This window comes from Gekko japonicus, unplaced genomic scaffold, assembly GCF_001447785.1.
Source record: "Gekko japonicus isolate JY-2015 unplaced genomic scaffold, Gekko_japonicus_V1.1 scaffold760, whole genome shotgun sequence".
NCBI classification, from domain to species: domain Eukaryota; kingdom Metazoa; phylum Chordata; class Lepidosauria; order Squamata; family Gekkonidae; genus Gekko; species Gekko japonicus.
Genome location: NW_015169798.1, coordinates 410,382 through 429,735, shown reverse-complemented (window position 1 = coordinate 429,735; position 19,354 = coordinate 410,382). Strand labels below are relative to the sequence as shown.

Genomic DNA, 19,354 nt, shown 5'->3' with positions numbered 1-19,354 from the left:
GGGGGGGGAGCTGAGTATGACCGCGCAAGATCCACCCCTCAGGAAACAACCAGCAAATGTCTGAAATCCGCGCCGTCCGGAAGCATTATATACCTTCGGCGAGCTGTCCCAGCCGGGGACTTTTCACCCTAAAGCTTGCTGGGAAACATAGTCTTTTTACATTGGCGCACTCTAAACATACTTCATAGGAGAACCACTGGGACCACAAGCCACCGCGCTAGCACGATGCTGCGGAAAAAATGTAATGGGACACGCGTTTCTCGTTTCTAAAACCAGAGGGCGAGGTTCGTTGTAATCGAAGTAGTTGGACCCTATAGGGTGCTTATCATAATCGTGGGATGAAGATGAGTGCGCCAAAGCAGGGTTTTACTTGAGGCTGGCCTGAGATCTGGATCCCGATTTCTCCTGTCTCGTCAATAGTCATATGATCATGATATAGGTTACTGCTTAACGACCAAAATAGTAAAATATTCGTCTGGTCCGGGATCTTCAGTGCTCCCCCTCAAAAAAACCCTCCAGAACGCATATGCAAGGTTGTGCTGATTTCCACCAATTCCCCATTGTTTCTGCAGCTCCCCACTAGGCTGTTCTTGAGGGTCCACTCTCTCTGTCTCTGGCGGAATGGGGAGGATCAGGACTTAGGAGAGCCCCCCAAATCTTGATCAGGGTTATATTTTTATGTTGTGCGACCAGAGAAATAAGTTAGGAGAAAACAAGGGGAGGGGATCTTTTGATTCTTTGAAAATAAACCAGAGACACTTGTACACTTCAGGGTTTAAATAACAGAAACAACTCTTGCAACAGTCTGATCAGGTTTACTTTCCTGGTAGTGAGCCTATTTTTATCTAGTGTATAGTGTCAAATAAACATCTGAATTTTTTTTAAGTTGGGGGTGTGGGAAATTCTACAGTTTTCCATTGGTCTGCATCTGTTGGAGTCATAACGGTTCACAGATCAAGTTTAATACTAACCTCACATGTCTCATTATGCATTCAGTGAGCATGTCTTAATGAGTTCATAACAAAAAGTATGTGTTTTAAAACAGAAATAATCACTAATGTTCCCAAGTGGGGCTTGGGCCTACTGAAACTAGGGTTGCCAACTTCCAGGTGGGGCCTGGATAACTCCTGAAATTGCAACTGATCTCCAGACTGCAGAGATCAATCCCTCTGGAGAAAATGGCTGTTTTGGAGGTGGGATTCTATGGCAATACACCCTGCTTAATATCCTCCTCAAACCTGCCTTTCCTAGGTTCCACCCCAAAATATCCAGGAATTTCTCAATCCAGAGTTGGCAACCCTAACTGAAACAGAAGTGTAAAATCCTGGACTAGAGGCAGTTCTTCATTGAAAACAGCCAACTGACCATGTTCTACGTTGCCATAAAATGGTGTCTAGTCCAAAACCTGGGTTTTGTGCAAAATGTTAAAAGTGGGATGACCATAAGTTTGCATTGCTAACAACGGAAGAATAAGGAACTGGGTGGTTACACTACAAAATAAGCATTGGAACACTCCAACTCATACATCTCCAGAATCAGGAAACAGTGCCCTGCAAGGTGTGCCTGATTCAAAACCTGGTTATTGTACAAAGTGCCTCCCCCCAGTTCCATATGGTAACTTGCAACTTGCAAAACAATACCTGGCACTACCGCTTTGCATGGCCAGTGAAGAGAGGAAGGAGGGCTGGGAGAGGGAGGAGGAAAGGAGGATGGCAGGCTACGGTAACTCTGCTCTGAGAGATATGCTGCCACTTCTCCAGCTGTCTCTTACAGGTCCTAAGGTGAAGTGGCAGCAAACTGGTGCTGCTGCTTTGCCATAGCCCACATTCTCCTGACTCTTTTGTTCCTTGGCTGCTCCCCCCAAATGGCTGTACAGCAGTGGCCGCAGGCAACTCCAGCCCCACCCCGCTCCCCCAGAGAGACCACTGAGTGGTGGTGGAGGTGGAAGCTTGCTGTGTGGCCCTGGGCCAGTCATTCTTAATGATTGAGGATCATGTATGCCGCTCTGAATACCTTGAAAGAAAGGTGGGATAAAAAGGTATATAGATTGCAGCATATGCTTATATCTGTGTGCTGCAATAAGGCAATTAATAGTTAACTCGTTAGGAAATGTTCAGCCCAGTTCTAAGATCCACAGTGCTGGTGTACTGCCAATGTTGGCATGATATCAGCATAACTAGTGGGCAATGTTCCCTCTAAGCTGTGAAGTCTTGTGAGCCAAAATTCTACTTTGTGAGCTCCTGGCCTTAAAGTGGTGAGCGAGCAATTTGGCTACTGCATAAATCAGTTTGCTCTGGAGCTCTCCTTCCTGAGCGAAGACAAAAATGTGTGAGCCGGAGGCTAAAAAACTGTGAGCTGGCTCCCACTAACTCAGCTTAAAGGGAACACTGCTAGTGGGTGTGTTGCTTTCTTGGCAGAGAAAAAAAAATGCTAAAGAACACCCAGTTTCAAGGACCTGAGATCATAGGTGAAGTCCACAGCTATACAGATAACACCCACCAATCACAAATGTGCTGACAATATTCCCATGTCGGCCATATATGGAAGTGACCCACCAAAGTATGACAGTGCTAGCACATCTGGCATGTATGACATAGCCCTGCCCTCATACACAGAAAAGAAGTAACAGTGCACCCTCTGAGGCATTTCACACTCCTGGGATCTCTACAGATGGAGACTCAAATCCCCTGCTGCAACCACTAACCCTTTTGAAAGGCAGAAGTTTCTGTTACAGCTACTCAATCGTGTTTTGATCCAACAAGACAAAAAGGGTCATGAATATTTGACCGGCAGTAGCAATGATTGGGTGGTAATCAACCAGAAATTTGACTGTGCTGTCTGTTTTCCTCCCAAGGTCCTTCCCCTTTCTGCACTGTGTAAACTTAAATGTGTGGGAGACACTGTTAGCAGTTGTTGAGGGAGAAAGGGATGATGAACCAATGCAAAGTAGGTACCTGTTGCTGAGGTGGGGCAGGGTGGGTAACAACATTTTCAACAATCAAAGTTTAAGGCATGAGAGCCAGTTTGGTGTAGTAGTTAGGAGCACAGACTCTAATCTGGGAGAACCAGGTTTGATTCCTCACTCCTTCACATGCAGCTGCTGGTGTGACCTCGAGTCAGTCACAAGTTCTTCCAGGGCTGTTCTCTCAAGGGCAGTTCTTGAAAGAACTCTCTCAGCCCCACCTACCATACAGGGTGTCTGTTGTGGGAAGGGGAAGGGAAAGGAGATTGTAAGCTGCTCTGAGACACCTTGGGTAGTGAAGGGCGGGGTATAAATCCAATCTCTTCTTCTTCCTTGATTATCTGAGTGGGGTGTATTGTCCTTGTATCAATTGGAGGAGGGGACCATTCTGGTTGGTGTGTATTTTGAGGTAAGAGTTCTGAGTATATCAGTGTTGAGCAATGACTTAGTGGAAGAGCCTCTGATTTATATGTAGAAGGTCCCAGGTTCAATACCTGGCATGTCTAGGTAAAAAGACCAGGCAGTAGATGATGTGAAAGACCTCTACCTGAGTCTAAGTAGACAAGTGACCTTGATGGAACCCATGGTCTGATTAAGCATAAGGCTGCTTCATGTGTATAATGTTTGTTACCATTCTTGTCTGTTTGTGCCAAATGCCCTCTCGCTAGAGTCTCCATCACTGAAGTTGCTAGAATAGCAACATGAGGCTAGAGAGGTATGCCCTGTCATCTGCTGTCCTGATTGGGGTTTATACTTCATTTATTTAGTTAGTTCATTTATACCCCTCCTTATTCCCTAACGGGGACAAAAAGTGGCTTACATCTTTCTCCTCTCCTCCACTGTAACCTCACAAGTCTGAGAGTGCCCAAGGTTACCCACCCAGCAAGATTCTGTGTTAGAACAGGAATTCAAACCAAGGTCTCCCAGATCCTACCCTGACACTCTAACACCTACATCCAAATACTAACCAGGGATGACCCTGCTTAGCTTCTGAGATCTGATGAGATCAGGCTAGCTTGGGCTATCCAGGTCAGGGCTTCCTATTCCTACTCACTTTTTTTAAAGTGGGAGGATAAAGTCGTATTTGAATTGCACCCTAAATGTTCTTTCATTCCAGTATTTTAATTTTCAAGGGAAATGTTGCCAGGGCTCTTTTTGTAGCAGGAACTCCTTTGCATATTAGGTGACACACCCCTAACGTAGCCAATCCTCCAAGAGCTTAGAGTAGCCCCTGTAAGAAGAGCTCTGTAAACTCTTAGAGGATTGGCTACAGTAGGGGTGTGTCGCCTAATGTGCAAAGGAGTTCCTGCTCCAAAAACAGCCCTGCATAACACTTTATTTTAACTTTTTTCCTCCCATGAAAAAGGATGCAAGGATGGGAATGTTGTTGATATTCTAAGTTGAGAAATGTAGAAATGACACTCTAACCCCTACACCACACTGGATCTCTTCATCTAGTTTTAAGTATACAATGGCTGCGGTCACACGGAGCATTAGCCACGCTACTGAGACAGATGATAGGCGAATTTTCCAGGCGCGATCACACCGCAACATCTGGGAAGCGTAGAGCTCCCATGGCGAACCCGAGGCTTCCCGCCAAAGATGTGGAGTTAAAAACTAGTACCTCCGAGGTACTAGTTTCCAGAAACTGTGGGGCAAGGGCTGGCGTCTGATCACGTTTCCGGTGGTAGTCCATGGCATCCGGTGCCCGCCCACGTCCCGTCGCAAACAGGTCTCCCCCCCCCAGTCTCCACAGGATGCGCACAAGCACCCAATGGCGCGTGCGCACGAAGAGGAAAGCTAAAGTTCCGTTGCTCTGCAGAATCGCGCATTCTGTTGGTGAGATCGCGCTGCACTGCTTCTTTGCCGCGCTGCAGGATCGTCGTGTGATCGCCACCTCGCCCCTACCCATGGGACCTTGACGGGATCTGTGATCAGGCGGCCGCGCGTTATTTTGCTCCAGGCCAAACTGCCACGCTCCCCCCCCACGCGCGCATTTTACAGCCCGTGTGACTGGGAACTGTGACTGGTTGTTGACTTGGAGTGCCTTCCTAAGCCATCACCCATTTCTAAGCCCACTGATTTCAGTGGACCTAGAAGGGTATAACCTTGCTTAGGATGGCACTGATATTCTGGTTCTAAGCTATGTCATGGTTGTTTAAATATGGTGGGAATTTGTTTTTCTTTCCCATTGAGTTTATTGGGAAAGTTTATACTTACACCACCTTTCATCAACGTAACATTTGTGCTGGTACAGGGAGCAGGGTGTGGACACAGGGGGATTAAAATGCTGAGTAAGTCCTGTCCCTACCCACCAGATTCCTCCCATGGCATCCTTTTCCAGCCTTTACAACAGGGTAGCTGCAGCAGATTTACACCAGGATGGTGTTACACCTGCATTACTCTGCAGTTTGCCAGTGTGAGGCTTACTTGCCATCCTAAGCAGTTTCCAAAATGGCATTACACTTATCCTGATTCGCGGATGCATTTACTGAATTGTGGCCCCGGTCACACGGGCAGGAAAATGCGTGCGCGGGGGGGGGGGAAGCGTGGCTGTTTGCCCCAGAGCAAAATAACGCGCGGTTGCGCGATCAGACGTCCCGTGGTTAGGGGGGAGGTGCCGATCACAGGACAATCCTGCGGCATGGCAAAGAAGCGGTCTCTCTAGCAAAAGGGGTTTAACCCCTTCCAGGGCTGCAGAGGAATGCAAACTGTGTCCTCCGTCCGGTCCCCTCCAGGAGGAGCTTCAGCCGGGCCGCCCTTCCGCCGCCCCCCCTGCACCTCCCCCTCTGCCGCCCAGTGCAGAGAGTTCCTCTCGAGCAGGCCCAGCCAGGAGTAGGGGGGGTTCGGAAAAGAGGAGGAGGCTGTGTTGTTTGTTTTTAAACGAAATGTGCGCATGCACCATTGGGTGCTTGTGCGCATCCTGTGGAGACTTGGAAAAAACCAACCTTTTAGCGACGGGACATGGGCGGGCGCCGGATGCCACGACCTACCACCGCAAACGCGATCAGGTGCTCGCCCTTGCCCCGCGGTTTCTGGAAACTAGTACCTTGGAGGTACTAGTTTTTTACCCCGCATGTTCGGCGGGAAGCCTCGGGTTCGCCACGGGAGCTCTACGCTTCCCAGATGTGGCGCTGTGATCGCGCCTGGAAAATTCGCCTATCTTCCGTCTCTGTAGCATGGCTAATACTCCGTGTGACAGCAGCCTGAGAACATGGTGGTAATATAGTAACTGTAAATGAGTCCCAAATACGGAGACCTATCTGCTATACCTGTTTACTTTAAAAGAAAGTCTCAATGAGTATAATGGAAATTGCTCTCATAAACAGGACTGCAGCGATACTTGAGATGGGACTTCCATCTTAAAATGTGCTTAAGATTTGAGTGTGAAATAAGAATTAGTACCAACCACAAAAAGCAACCTAACCTCTCCTAATCTGCAACAGAAGATGTATTCATGCTCTGGAAGCACTAATTGACATCACAGACTATAAATAAATGATTGCGCTAAAACATCTACATTGAATACCTTAGCAGTTTAATATTACATCTTCTGATAACTGCTTTGCTATTTTTAATATTAACTATATGTATTGGAATATTTTATGTTTAATATTGGAATATTTATATTGGAACATTCTATATATTATAATGTGTTTTAATTCCAAGTAAATATGATTAGAATTGACCTGGGAGCACAAACATCGAAGACAACAGCAACAGCTGTAAATGAATCAATATTCAAACTTGTGTGTTTTGCACTGGTTCAGTTTTTGCTCCTTGCTATAACCGCAATATGATGAAAGAGAAGAAAAAGGGTTATGTAAAGTTTTAAATTGTTCACTCTGAGTTATGTCCAACAAGCTGGGGGCCTGAGAGGAACTGTGCTGGCTGTACAGACATCCTGGCCTCTTCCTTCATTTGCCAAATTTGTATACAAAAATAGACGATACTTAGCATTTCATATTAATGGCTGTCCCTGTAGCAATCAGAACTTTATGCAATTGAAGCTGACCCTGTGCAGTTGACATCTTTGTCAACCTCTATTTTAAATCAGGATTTTCCACAGTCTGGGCTGTATTTACTGTGAATCCCTGGCTTGGACAGCCTGGGCTAGCCTGATCTCACCAGATCTCAAAAGCTAAGCAGGGTTGGCCCTGGCTACTAGTATTTGGATGGGAGACCACCAAGGAATACCAGGGTCCTGACGTGGAGGCAGGCAAGGGCAAACCACCCCTGAAGGTCTCTTGCCTTGAAAACCCCAGGGGGGTCACCATAAGTCAGCTGTGACTTGCCCACACTTCCCACCTTTACTGTGAATCAGTGTAAAATGTTTGCCTGCATGCCATTTAAAAACAGGGCAAATTGTTAGTTGCTATCCTAAGGATATTTAAGCATCAAAACGTCTTTGGACAGTCTGCTCTGTAATATTTGAGTGTTGATGTTTTGATGTCATTTGTCCTCTATTGTGTTTTGCAATAGAAAACATTGTAATAGCTTTGAGCTATTCCATTGTAAACCATCTAATTCTTCCAGTGTGGCAATGCTGACCTTTTGCCCATGATTCCTCTGATAAGAGTATGTCAGGAACCAGTGTATGGATCAGCCTTCCAGCTTGCCCCCAATATCGAGTTAATGCTCTGGTAATCCTACCCCCCCCACCCTGCCTTTGCACAATCACTACAGTGCCACCGCATCTCAATATAGCCGACAGAGTCCTACTCAGACTGTTCAGGTTCAGTTCCCAAGTTAACCTCTGCAGATTCCACAGCCAGCATCTGAGTTATCAAACGTGAAGCCAGGCCCTGACAACAGCTGCTGTGCCTTGGCTTCCTGGAAGCACTGACGTTTGAAAAGCAGCGGTACCTCCTGTAAAACCAGCCGTCCCCATATTATTTTCATAACAAACTGTAAGATTAGCCCTCATTCCTGAGTCGAACCTGGGGTTTTCGACGCGGCAGTTTTCAAGTGACACAAAACTCCGCTGCTTTATTGTCTTTCTACACGCAAATCTAGGATTCCGCTGCCCAAGGGCGCTTCTGGGAGGCCGTGTAGCGCCCCCCACCCCCACGGCTCTCTGCTGTGCCCGCCCCTTCGCCGACTGCTTCTGGCCTCCACCAGCTGCGGCAGTTTCTTTCCCAGCCCCTTCCCCTTCCGCCGCCGCCGCCTCCATCTCGAGCTCTTCGGAGTCGGAGATTGGCGCGCGCGTTGTTCTTCACTCCTCCGTTTGTCTGTCGGCGTGGGAGACCTGCGGGCCTTGGCGCCATGTCCCGCTATACGCGGCCTCCCAACACTTCGTTGTTCGTTAGGAACGTGGCAGATGCCACCAGGTGAGAGACGAGGAGGAGCGGGCGGCCTGCGCGCGGGGAATGGCGGCTCGGCGGGCGGATGATGGGCCTCTTCTTCTTCTTTTTCCCCTGGGATGTGGCTGGGGAGAGGGCTGGACTGCTTGGCCTGGTTGTGAAGAGAAGAGAAAGAGTTAAGTGTAGATTTTTTTAAAAGAAGGCAAGCGGGTAAGACGCAACCGGGGAGGGGGTAGGGCCGCCTTCTTTTTCAGGCTTCCCACAGTTGCGTTGACTGGCCCTTTAAATGACGCCCCAGAGATTTAGCCAGCAAAGCTCCCCCCTGCACGCCGGATCTCCGTGCCAAGAAAGGCTAAATCGCTGAAGGGCCTGGCGCACGGATGGCACCAAAATATAATACTTGGTTACTGGAGCATGTGGTCGTGGCTGCTTACTCCAGAGGCTACGTGCGTGTGTGTTGGGGGGAGGGGAGAGAGGTCCTCAAGCCCCCCCCCCTACTTTGAGTGGCCCATATACTGTAGAACTTTACATAGACCGTATAGGAATTCCGAGTTACGGTCTTGGGAGAATGTATGCATTGCAGTGTGATGTCATCTATATGCCTTTCTGAAGTTCACGCGGCTAGGTGGCTTGCAAGCTTCATTATACTATTAATTCAGTCTAGAAGGGCAGCGCTATCTGTTGTGTCTGTCGGAGATCTCTGTGGGCAGGAGGTCTCTGCGAGCCCGGCAGCCTGAGAGACTTCAAAGTGGGGGACCTGGGACCTTTGGCAGAAGAGCTGGTGTTCTACTGCTGAAGCAGTGACTGCCACACACCCCTCCCCCTATTTGTATGGGTCCCTTTGTCTGTGACTTTAAAATACATTGTGGATTCCTGTCCCCTTCCCACAACTTTTCTTTGGCTTGGCAGTGAGGGGCCTTGCACTTACACTGAGGGTCTCCTACAGTTAACCGGATAGAAATAATTTAGTAGTAGAATGAATGTTGGCAAGTTGGCTTGAGACACAAGTTCAGGAGCTTGACAGGTGTCAAGGGGCGAAATTAGCTAGGCCTACTGAAATGTGCTCTTCTGCCTAAGTATTAAAAGTGCAGAAGTCCTGTCCTCCTTTGCATCTGGCCACTGAATATGTTTTTGTCTTGGACAGGCAGAAACCAGTGAGAGCCCCATGCCTAGAGTGAGTACTTTGTGTGAACCTATTTAGTAGTTAAGGTACCATTAAATACCAAATTCCTTTGTTTCTGAATGCCTGCCTTATTTTAGACATAACTTTAGGAATAAGCAGTTATGAGTGTCTGGTAACTGTGGATTTATTTATTTTGGTGTTCCACGTATTTAAACATTATTTTTAAATATAAAATGACCACACTGAGCCTGAAAACACTGTATTGGAATTTGACTAGTTGTTATGACCTTGTAGGTCCATGTCTAAAGTTGGAATATAAAATAGGTTACTAAATAAATGTCATATTATGTAATGAATAGTGTTGCTTCAGTGGTACTCTAGAAAGCAATGCTCTTTAACCCTGATGTAGACAATTTATTTCTGCGGTATGATGCGTCTGACTGATATTACCGAAGTATTTTAAATTTGTTTATTTTATCATGTTTATGAGTAAAAGTTGGATTTATTCATTTTTGCTAGATAAAAGCAAAATAACGTTTCTTTTAACATTCAAACTATTGCTGGCTGGCAACTCAAAATGTTGTTTGGAGGTTAATATACTTGGTCGAATGAGACCTAGAATACACACAATCACTTATTTGAGATTAGTGCGATTGTAATTATCATTCATATTCTACTAGATTAACCTTTCTTGCAAAGCCCTGTAAACTGTACATGTACGATTCATTAGCCACATTACTATTTTAAGTAGAAAGGTGGAATATAGATGTAGTAAACAAATAATACATGTCGACATAATAAAAAAGCAATATGGAATAGCTGAAGTAATGTGGGTCTATACTGTAAATAGGGATTCCTATTTATGAAATTCCTGTTTATTGCTATTGTGTACATATATTGCATTATGCAACTTCTACATTTGTGATCCAGTTCCTCTAAATGCAAATGGGATAGAGTTTCTTCATTTTGTAAGGATACAGTGCTTCTGGATACCCTTTACTTGAGAACAAATATATTGTCCAGCCACAGTTGATTTTTTTCATTCCTCTCGGTCTCTGATGTGAGAGTGTTTCTGATTTTCTAGCAAACACTCTTCTCCTGTATTCCAAGAATAGTAGGAATTTCCTTGTTTCTTTGTAGGGGATGAAAGAACCCCGTTGCATGACCACCCAGTATGTAAAGAACTGCAATCCTTCTAGTTTATGATTGGCTGAACCAGAATGAAGGAACTCTTAATGAATGAGGCAGATAAATAGTTGAGTGTTATATAATCTGGAATGATTGAAGGACCCATTCCCTTGTTTCTCCTGAACCTATTATTAATTTTGCTTAAGTATTATATGTGTGAAAGATTTCTGTGTATATGCTGTCCACCTGTTAAAAAATTTACAAAGTTTGATCATAACCCATCCTTTAATATATATGTTTTTTAGGTATTTAAAATCAGAAAGCAGAATTTGTCATATTTGAACCAGAGTGATAATCAAGTTACCAAAGAAAATTGCCTTAAGATAATAGTACAAACAATGGTTAAGAAGAGCAGTAATTCTAGGAGGGGGTACTGATTTGGGGGGACTGTCAGTTGTGGGATTGCTGGCATGCATTTCCACAATTGATTCAAATAAGAATCCCAATGGGAATGATCTATTGTCAGGAAGAAAATACGTGAATGAACCTTAAAAGGTACAGTTAAGCTCATAGCTCTTTTTTTGTTTTAGGGACCTCAGCATTTAGTGCAATGACTTTAGGAAGTTCCATATTAGGATCTCCTTTTCATATAAGGGCTCCTTTTCTGCAGTCAGTAGCTAGTAGAATTGAAACGATGGCCCACAAGACAATATAGATACTACCATATTTTTTCTTGGAAATAAGTCCCCTTCAGTAAAGGTTCTTCTTCTCCCTGCAAATATCCCTTTGTTTTCAGCCTAATTACTTTCTGTTCTCTTGGGGATGATAGCCAATCACGAATCAAAGGATAATTGTCAGTTCTTTTTACCTTAGAGACAAGCTGCTTTTCAGTTTGTAGCTATCTAAAGTCACTGACTAATTTAACAAAAGTTTATGATTGTAAAAGCATGATTAAGCAACATTAATCAAAAATTAAGAAGCTGTGGCTTTGGTTGTCTACAACATGAAAAAGTACTTTAACCACTCCATCCCAAGAGGTGATAATTAAATGTATTCGTGAATGCAGAGAGAGAGAGAGAACTAGCAGGCTTGAGAGAAACTGGAAGTGAGTGAACTGGAAGGACACAGAAGCCTTGAGAAAACTGAGTAGTTATTTCACTGTCCGTTGGACACCCTGGTGTTTTATGTAGAAGAAAACCGCAGATCAAGTCTTTGAAAAGATGGGGAAAAACCCACAGAAAACACCGGAATGCAACAAAATACCAATGACCCCATCATGGTTACTATTGAACCGTTATTCCTCAGATAAGTAAAGAATTAATTTATAAGTGGTTGTACTTTAGATAAATGCACAAAACAGTAGGATTATACTTTGTGTGTCTTTAATATTATAGAACACAAGGTAAGTCTATTGGGTGCTGCAGCTGGATGGTGCCAAAGCTAGTGCCATAATATAGAAACACTCTTCTTTTTTTGCCTTATTTCTGAAACACTTCAGGCCTGAGGATTTGCGCCGTGAGTTTGGTCGGTATGGCCCTGTAGTAGACGTATACATTCCGCTTGACTTCTACACAAGACGCCCAAGAGGATTTGCTTATATACAATATCCTTTATTTCACTGTTTTTTTAAAAAATTGAGGCACATTGTTGTTACAGCATCCTAACTTAATGTATTTATTTCTTTGTCTCAGAAAATGTAAAGCAGTCCACAGTGGCTGGCAAGCACCCCAAAGTTTGAATGAACCTGGTTAGATAGAGTCCAAGCAGGCAAGCCAAAAGACACCTTTAAAGTTCAAGCTTCAAGGAATAAAGAGGGAGGGTGGAAACAGATAAAAAGAAAACTGGAAGAGGGGAAGTCCTTTTTCAAGGAAAAGACAAAGCCGCAACACCAAGTTAAGGCTTCGGCTTTCCGACATTTGCTCAGAGTTCCAAAGTCAAAGCCAAGTCTGATTTGGTTGGCTCTACGGCCCTTGTCAAGTCCATCTAGCAAGCCCTAAAGAGTAAAGGTCAAGATCACGTGACATGGAGGTAACTGCCGAAGTTTCCTTTTGTATCTTATCACTCAAGCGCTTAAAATTCAGTCAAAAACTTGCTTGTTTATGTTTATTTTTAAATATTGCTTCCTTAAAATGGTACAAGAAAACTATATGGAAATATTTGTTCCTTTTTCTATGAAACAGAATAATTTGTAATGAAATACTGAAATGTATTCTTTTAGATGATCTACTGCAATTTTTGTGGCCTTTACAATGATTTAAATACTGGGAGGAAAAAGGGAAAAATAGGAAAATCAGATGTTTTATGGATGAATGTCACAATGTTTCCCATAGAACAGAAATATTGATCTAAATTATTTTCTCATCTGGGGATCCGCCTGTAATTCATCAAGTTTAGTTAAAGACCCTTAAAACAAGATGTTTACCTTAAGTGCCCTAAGTCAGTAATTAGATGGAGTTTTTAATCATTATGACTTTGCCATTCATATCGGTGGAGGGAGCAACTCCATGTGCACACATAGAAAAGCACTTGTATTGAAATGGATGGGGAAGTCTATATGATGCGCAGGAGACATGTGCCAGGCTTTACTTGGCAGCATGGGTATGTGTCTATTCTATTAACAGTTCCCAGCTTCCTGGAGAAAAATGTTCTGTCACTTTAATATAGGAGCTTCATGTGATGTTATTTACCAGGGGATGCTGTTTACATCTCTGCCATGAAAAGCTTCAGTTCCCCATTTTCACATATTATGCATCTGTTAAAGGAGCAGAGCATTTGCCTCCAGATCTGGTGCTTACTGTAGTACACATATGAAGTTTAAAGAGGGATACCCTACCCACTTCTAAAGAGGACTGATTCCAGAAGTTTTGGGGACTTAAGACAAAGCAACCTCAGTGGGTCCCCTTAACTTGAAAGAGGAGGGGATTCCAAACAGAAAATTATTTCACACTTTGGCCTTCTTGAGGTGGTCTTGGGCCCTCCAGTGGGTCTGGGCCTGGCAAATGAGCTTGCTATTCTGTGGTACTGACCCTGTTTCCAGCCACATAATAGATGTTGGCATCAATCTTAGCTCCCTGTCAGGTGTCTAGGGATGTGTGTCTTTCAGTTACGTGGATTTTCTGGAAAAATTTGAATTAAAAATTTTCTGATGACCTGAATAGTGATCTGATTTATCATGTTTTTATTTTGACTTGTGTTTAGTAAATATGTTTAAAGAGTACTGCATGTTAATGTTATGCTCCTATCACGACAATTACTTGAACTAAAATGTTTGATTGGGGGAAATCAAATGAGGTTTAAATGGTATATTCAGACAAGTTTATATCTTTATGTGGAAGTCATTTTTATTGGAATAATACCTGTAAACATTTAAAGACCATGTAAAATGTACTTCCTTTACATGGCTTTAAGAAAAAAATTTAAAGTACTGAAAGCTGTTGACACACTATCTTTAGCACACCCAAATGCTATCAGTGTGGTTGCCCACTCATCTATTGAACTTTCTTCCGCGAAGGTCACTTGCACACCTCAGTTTCACTGACATTCTCCATTGCATTTGATTGAAGTGTTAGTTCAGATCAGATTGATGATTACAATAAATCTTCTACCATATCAGAAGAAATGGATAAATTAGAGTTTTAGCTTTGGTTTTGATTTGACTTGCACCTTTAATAGGGTGATGGTGGATTGATCATTAAAAAATTTGGAATATTACATGTATTTGTGGTTTTATTCCCCCCGAAAAGAAGTACTCTCCCCTAAGGCTAATCATCTGAAAAGCATTAATTACAACTTTGAAACTGCCGGCCGTACCTAATGTTGTTTTGGCAATGGCACCCATTCATTGTTGTTAATTTTATGTAATAACTGCATCTTTAGAAATTAAAACTTTTGTCCCCACATCTCTGGTGTCAGTCTTTCATGCTTATACATATTTATTGCAATGAGCACTGAGGGGACACTGGTGTATTCAGTTGGTCACATAAAATGTAAAGTGGCTCTAATCTTCACTTTTAAGTAGTATATCAAAAGAGCACTTGATTTATTAACAGATTAAGTCTTGGTCTGTGTTATATGATACAATTTTTTGCTTTGTGCATGTTTAAAGCGTCCTTAACAGACAGTCATGTTTGAAGATGTTCGCGATGCAGAAGATGCTCTGTATAACCTCAATAGAAAGTGGGTATGTGGCCGGCAAATTGAAATACAGTTTGCACAAGGTGATCGCAAAAGTAAGTGAATATAAGCACATCACTTACTTATCCTGCAAAACATTTGTTTTAAGAAAACACTCTCTCATATTATTTAGAAAAATAATCACAAAAACTAGTTCTGTAACTGCATGTTTGGTCAGTATGGAGGAGGGTGCCTTTCTTGTGCAATCTTCTAGCTTTGTTTTGAATTCTAGCACCAGGTCAGATGAAATCGAAAGAACGGCGCCAGTGTTCTCCAATGGATTACAGAAGATCACGAAGTCGTAGCCGAAGGAGGACACGTAGCAGAAGTTCTTCATGGGGTTGGAGCAGGAGATACTCTGACAGTTTTAAAGAGTAAGTCTGAGAATACGTATTTAGTTATGTTATCTTCTAGTTAATTTATTTAATTTATTATTGAGCAATGAGCATGCACATGTTGTTGCCTTGAGTAATGATCACAAATAATCTGTACTAAAGGAGTATTTGCAAATATCTGTGATAGTGGCAGAAGGAAAACCAAGGCTATTTTTACAGCATAGATAGGTTAGATTATCTTCAAAATCTTGGTTTGGGTAAGATTTATCTTTTTGGCATCATTCTTCTAATTTCTTTGGGAAAATAAACCTTTGTGGAGATGAAACTGACTTTGCTGAATAAAATAATGCTGCCTGGGTAACAATATATCGCTCATTATTCTTGTGTACATAAAGCTTTGTTCAAAAACCAAGTAGGCAAGTTTTCCATGACACATACTTCCAAAATAAATATCCTGGGTTAAAATTCCCTTTTGTAGATCTCTTAAATTACCTGTTAAGTTCTTCTGAGTTCAAACGTTTTTTGAAACTTCAGGTATTTGGCACTGTTATTCCATTTTTTTAAATAAAACAAAACACCTCAAACAAGAAAATGAAGCAGATAGTTGAGGTCAACATGCTCCTTGACATAACACATAGCAATATCAGAGACTACTCTAATGTTTTGGATGATTTGCAGGTCGAGGCGTAGACGACATTCTTACAGCCAATCTAAGTCTCGTTCAAAATCTCTTCCAAGGCACTCCAGCTCACCAAGACGATCTGTCACGCCCCAGAGAAATTCTGGTTCTAGAGGAAGATCGCGGTCAAAGTCACCTCAGAGAAGCTCAAAATATGCAGAAAAATCACCATCAAGTTCCCATAGAAGACGGTCCAGTTCAAGAACAAAGTCACGATCACATCCTAAACGTTCAGGCTCACCTACCAGGTCTCTGTCTAAATCTCCACGGAAGCATGTTAATTCAAGTTCTCGTTCACATTCTAGGAGCTTCTATCAGAGAAATAGTAACCAGTCAGTATCTGAAGAAGATTAATTTTGCTGTTTCTTTAACACAGTTATAATGAGCACAAAAAAAAAGGTAGAACAAAAATTGTCCAAAGCTTATCAGAACTGTAAGGTAATTATGTATTTGTTTAAGGAAATATTTTACTTTCATCTTCCTTTTGGTCCTTGCTTCACTGTTTAAGCTTTCATTTCTGTTATTCTCTAGAACCAATTTGTCTGTTCTAGATTCTCTTTCGTTTACTTAGAGCTCACTTCTATGCTCAGTTACAGCATTGGTTCCATCATGAAGCTCTTTGAATCAATGCAAGCTGGAGCCATTCCTGGAACTGATGTAGCTTTAACTGCTGCCGAATCAAGATGGCAGGAGGGAGACAACTAGAGCTGTTGCAGCTTAATAGTAGTGCAAATCATTAGTGGTTAGAAGTTGTACCAAGGGATTTCCCCTTGCGTTTAGTTGTAGATAGGGCAGAGATGTCTAGTTATGTTTTGCTTGCATCACACAGTACTTTTTTTTACAGTACTTTTAAAAACTATTGCAGTACAAGCAAGCCAGTGCTGCAAGAGCTACAGTTAACATATGAATAGGCTTTCACTAGTACAGACCTAGATTGGACGAGGACACAATTTTCTTGATAGCATATTACTAGGAGGTTTTCTGGCATTATTTGGTGCCTGTATTGTTTGGATTGTGAGAGCATCCAAATTTGAAGGCAGACATTATTGTATGTGCTTCAGGTAATCGTGGTCTTTTAAAAAAATTGACTGATGTGTTTCAGCCCTAATAGCTGTTGAGTTTACAGTGCTCTTTCTGAATGCAAGCTGGTTTATAATTGTTTCAGATTACTGAACTATGTAGTAGTGCTTGGAAATTCTTGCATAACATAGAGATGGGGAATTTTGCATCTGTCTGTCAAACTTAGTTTATTTTAAAATAGAAAAAGAAAACTAGTAGAAGTAAATAAATTCTCTTACAGCCTCCATTTTTGTGGTTCTCCATTTCCCCATCAAATGAATGGTTAAGGAATGAGGCACTCGGACTTCCTTCCCTTCATAGTATGGTCCTAAGAAGAATTGCACCTTTCTAAATCCCCTGATTTTAGTGGATTTAGAAGGGTGTAACTCAGCTTAGGACCACAGTTTAAGTGAATGGAAAACATGGGCTGTATTATGTGGCTTTCTGGGTTGGATACAGGACCAGAAAGGAGGTGGGGTGAAACAGATTTTGGTTCCATGCAGCAGATAATTATGAAAATAACAGGTCTTGAATGCATTGGACATTTAAAAAAGAAGTGTTACATGTCATTTTTTGATACTTCATGAGTTAAAATATATGATTTTCATGTGTGGTTGAATGTTTTTGTAAAAGTATGTCTTCAGCAGTTAACTTTGTAGTGTAAAAATCTTAATTTTATTATATTCTGTATTTTCAAAATATTGTATTAGGAGACCAAGGTAGAAGATACTTCCGTAGGCATTTTTAACTCTGAGCCCCTGAAACTATTGAACAGTTGCATATCTGAGTATAAAATCTTTATTAGCTTGTTTAACGCTAGTAACAGATGATGTTCTTTTTTGTTTTCTTTTTTGCATTTTACAGTGTAATACATTTGTACTGTATAGCAACGTTTTGGGAATCATAATTTGTGTGTTAAATGTATGATAGCTGTGATATATGTAACATGGCATAAATACTGCATTGTAGTGGCAGTAAAATCACATTTCACTTCATGAGCAGTTACACAGTTTTATGTTAGGAGTGGTACTACTATTATTTCATAACTAAAACTATTTTCAATAAAACACAGTCCTGCTTTCACCTTTTTCAAAGAATCTGAGTTTCCTTTTACAACCAGATGAATCAGCAGACCTTTATTATTTCTTGTATATGGAAAACAGAGGATGGGATAACAAAGCATTATTTTACATGTTGACCTTACATCATAGTGAATGTTCCGTGTGGCTTTCTGTGACATGGTTGATTGTTTCAACATTGTTTGTTGTCTTTTCCCCCATGGGATGAATTGTTCTGTTCTCTCTTCCTGTTAATTATAGTCTGTTCCCACTTCTTTGTTGGCATATAACATCCCAAGAGGCTGTCTGCCAGTAGAGGGGTGGAAGTATTTCCATATGTTCTAACCCTTTTCTCAGTTAACATGCTCTCCTCTCTTTCCCTTTCTGAACTAAGGAGATCTGTACCACCTTAAAGGCAGAAATCTTTTATTCCCCCTCTCTTTCTAAATCCCATTTTATTAATGTTATTAGTATTTCACCCTCCTGCCTACCATCTTCTTTATTAGATGTTCAGAGGAGATGGGCAGAATATTTAGTGATGTATAAGCTGACAAAGATGACTCCAGCCAAAGTTTACCCTCCCAAAGCAAAAGATACTCTCCTCCTTTTGAGTCTGCAGTCTGGCAATTGATGGCAGCATCAGCAAGATGGTCTGTTCTTATTACTTCCTTACCAGGGGGCCAGCACCTCACAGAAATTCCAGCAAGTTAAAAAAGATTGTACAAAATTAAACCCACCTGGATCCAATGAGGAACAGGCTGAGATCTACTATCTCAACCATAATGAAAACCACATGTAGGAAAGCATTTATCCAAATGCCATTAACACATGAAAAGAATGAATGTCCAAAATGACTCCAAATTCAACAGCAAAGGAGCCACAACAGTGCTACTACTTGTAGTGCTGGTAACATGAGAAAGAACCCCATTCTGCAGCTCTTTACTGGTACCATTAACCCAGTTTTATGAAGATTGATACTAGTGGGAAGGGGAAGGTATAGTAGGTTTCCTCTTCCACATGCCCCCTTTATCGTATTACATATATTCTGTGGCTCTCTTATTGGTGAGGTAATGTAAGAACCCAGTTTAAGGGTACTGTGCATATTATACACACCAAGACTGTATTTGGGGCTTCAACATATTGGGCTGCATTTTTTTAATGCTTCCCATGTTAAAAACCTCTGCATTTATTAAATAGTACATGGGGGTTGGGCTTAGCAGTGTCCTCTCCCTTATCTGGTTTCCTTTATGCATAGTTTTACTACAGGAGAGTATTTAAAAATCTTAGACTGCATTCTAAAGTATTACAGTCCAAAATTATACCTCAGTTTACTTGATATGGATCAAGTCTAGAGTGGTAGGAAAACACTTCTGGGGTCTTGGCAAGAAACTTGCTGAAAGCTTCAGCCTGGTATCCTTCACTAATGGAAAAAATAAATTTAGTGTGATGAATGATTAGGAAAGGGATTGAAAGTAAAACAGCAAAAATCATGATGCTATTATATACTGGCTGACTGGCAGCAGCTTCCCAAGTA

At 42.1% G+C, this 19,354-nt stretch overlaps 2 protein-coding genes across 4 annotated transcripts in view; one reads left to right on the top strand and one right to left on the bottom strand.

The window, feature by feature from the left end:
• PM20D2 (peptidase M20 domain containing 2) overlaps positions 1-8,229 on the bottom strand; it is a 34,731-nt gene extending 26,502 nt beyond the window's left edge. The window contains exon 1 of the mRNA XM_015417078.1: positions 8,028-8,229. Within this exon, the coding sequence (XP_015272564.1) occupies positions 8,028-8,229 (202 nt within the window). The remainder of the gene's footprint in view (positions 1-8,027) is intronic.
• SRSF12 (serine/arginine-rich splicing factor 12) lies at positions 8,053-17,840 on the top strand. 3 transcript variants are annotated; one of them, XM_015417087.1, is made up of 6 exons: positions 8,053-8,292; positions 9,410-9,439; positions 12,015-12,119; positions 14,642-14,745; positions 14,922-15,063; positions 15,763-17,840. In XM_015417087.1, the coding sequence occupies exons 1-6, from the start codon at positions 8,228-8,230 to the stop codon at positions 16,055-16,057; spliced, it is 741 nt and encodes a 246-aa protein (XP_015272573.1). In that variant the 5' UTR covers positions 8,053-8,227; the 3' UTR covers positions 16,058-17,840. The 3 variants fall into 3 exon arrangements, with proteins under 3 accessions (XP_015272573.1, XP_015272571.1, XP_015272572.1); XM_015417085.1 differs by having other exon boundaries at positions 15,703-17,840; XM_015417086.1 differs by lacking the exon at positions 9,410-9,439 and having other exon boundaries at positions 15,703-17,840.
• The last annotated feature ends 1,514 nt before the right edge of the window (positions 17,841-19,354 follow it).

Coding starts and splice junctions, on each gene's coding strand:
- SRSF12 (XM_015417085.1), top strand. CDS start 8,228: ATGTCCCGCTATACGCGGCCTCCCAACACTTCGTTGTTCGTTAGGAAC. Junction 12,120..14,641: donor AGAGGATTTGCTTATATACA/ATATCCTTTATT, acceptor ACAGACAGTCAT/GTTTGAAGATGTTCGCGATG. Junction 15,064..15,702: donor TACTCTGACAGTTTTAAAGA/GTAAGTCTGAGA, acceptor GATGATTTGCAG/GTCGAGGCGTAGACGACATT.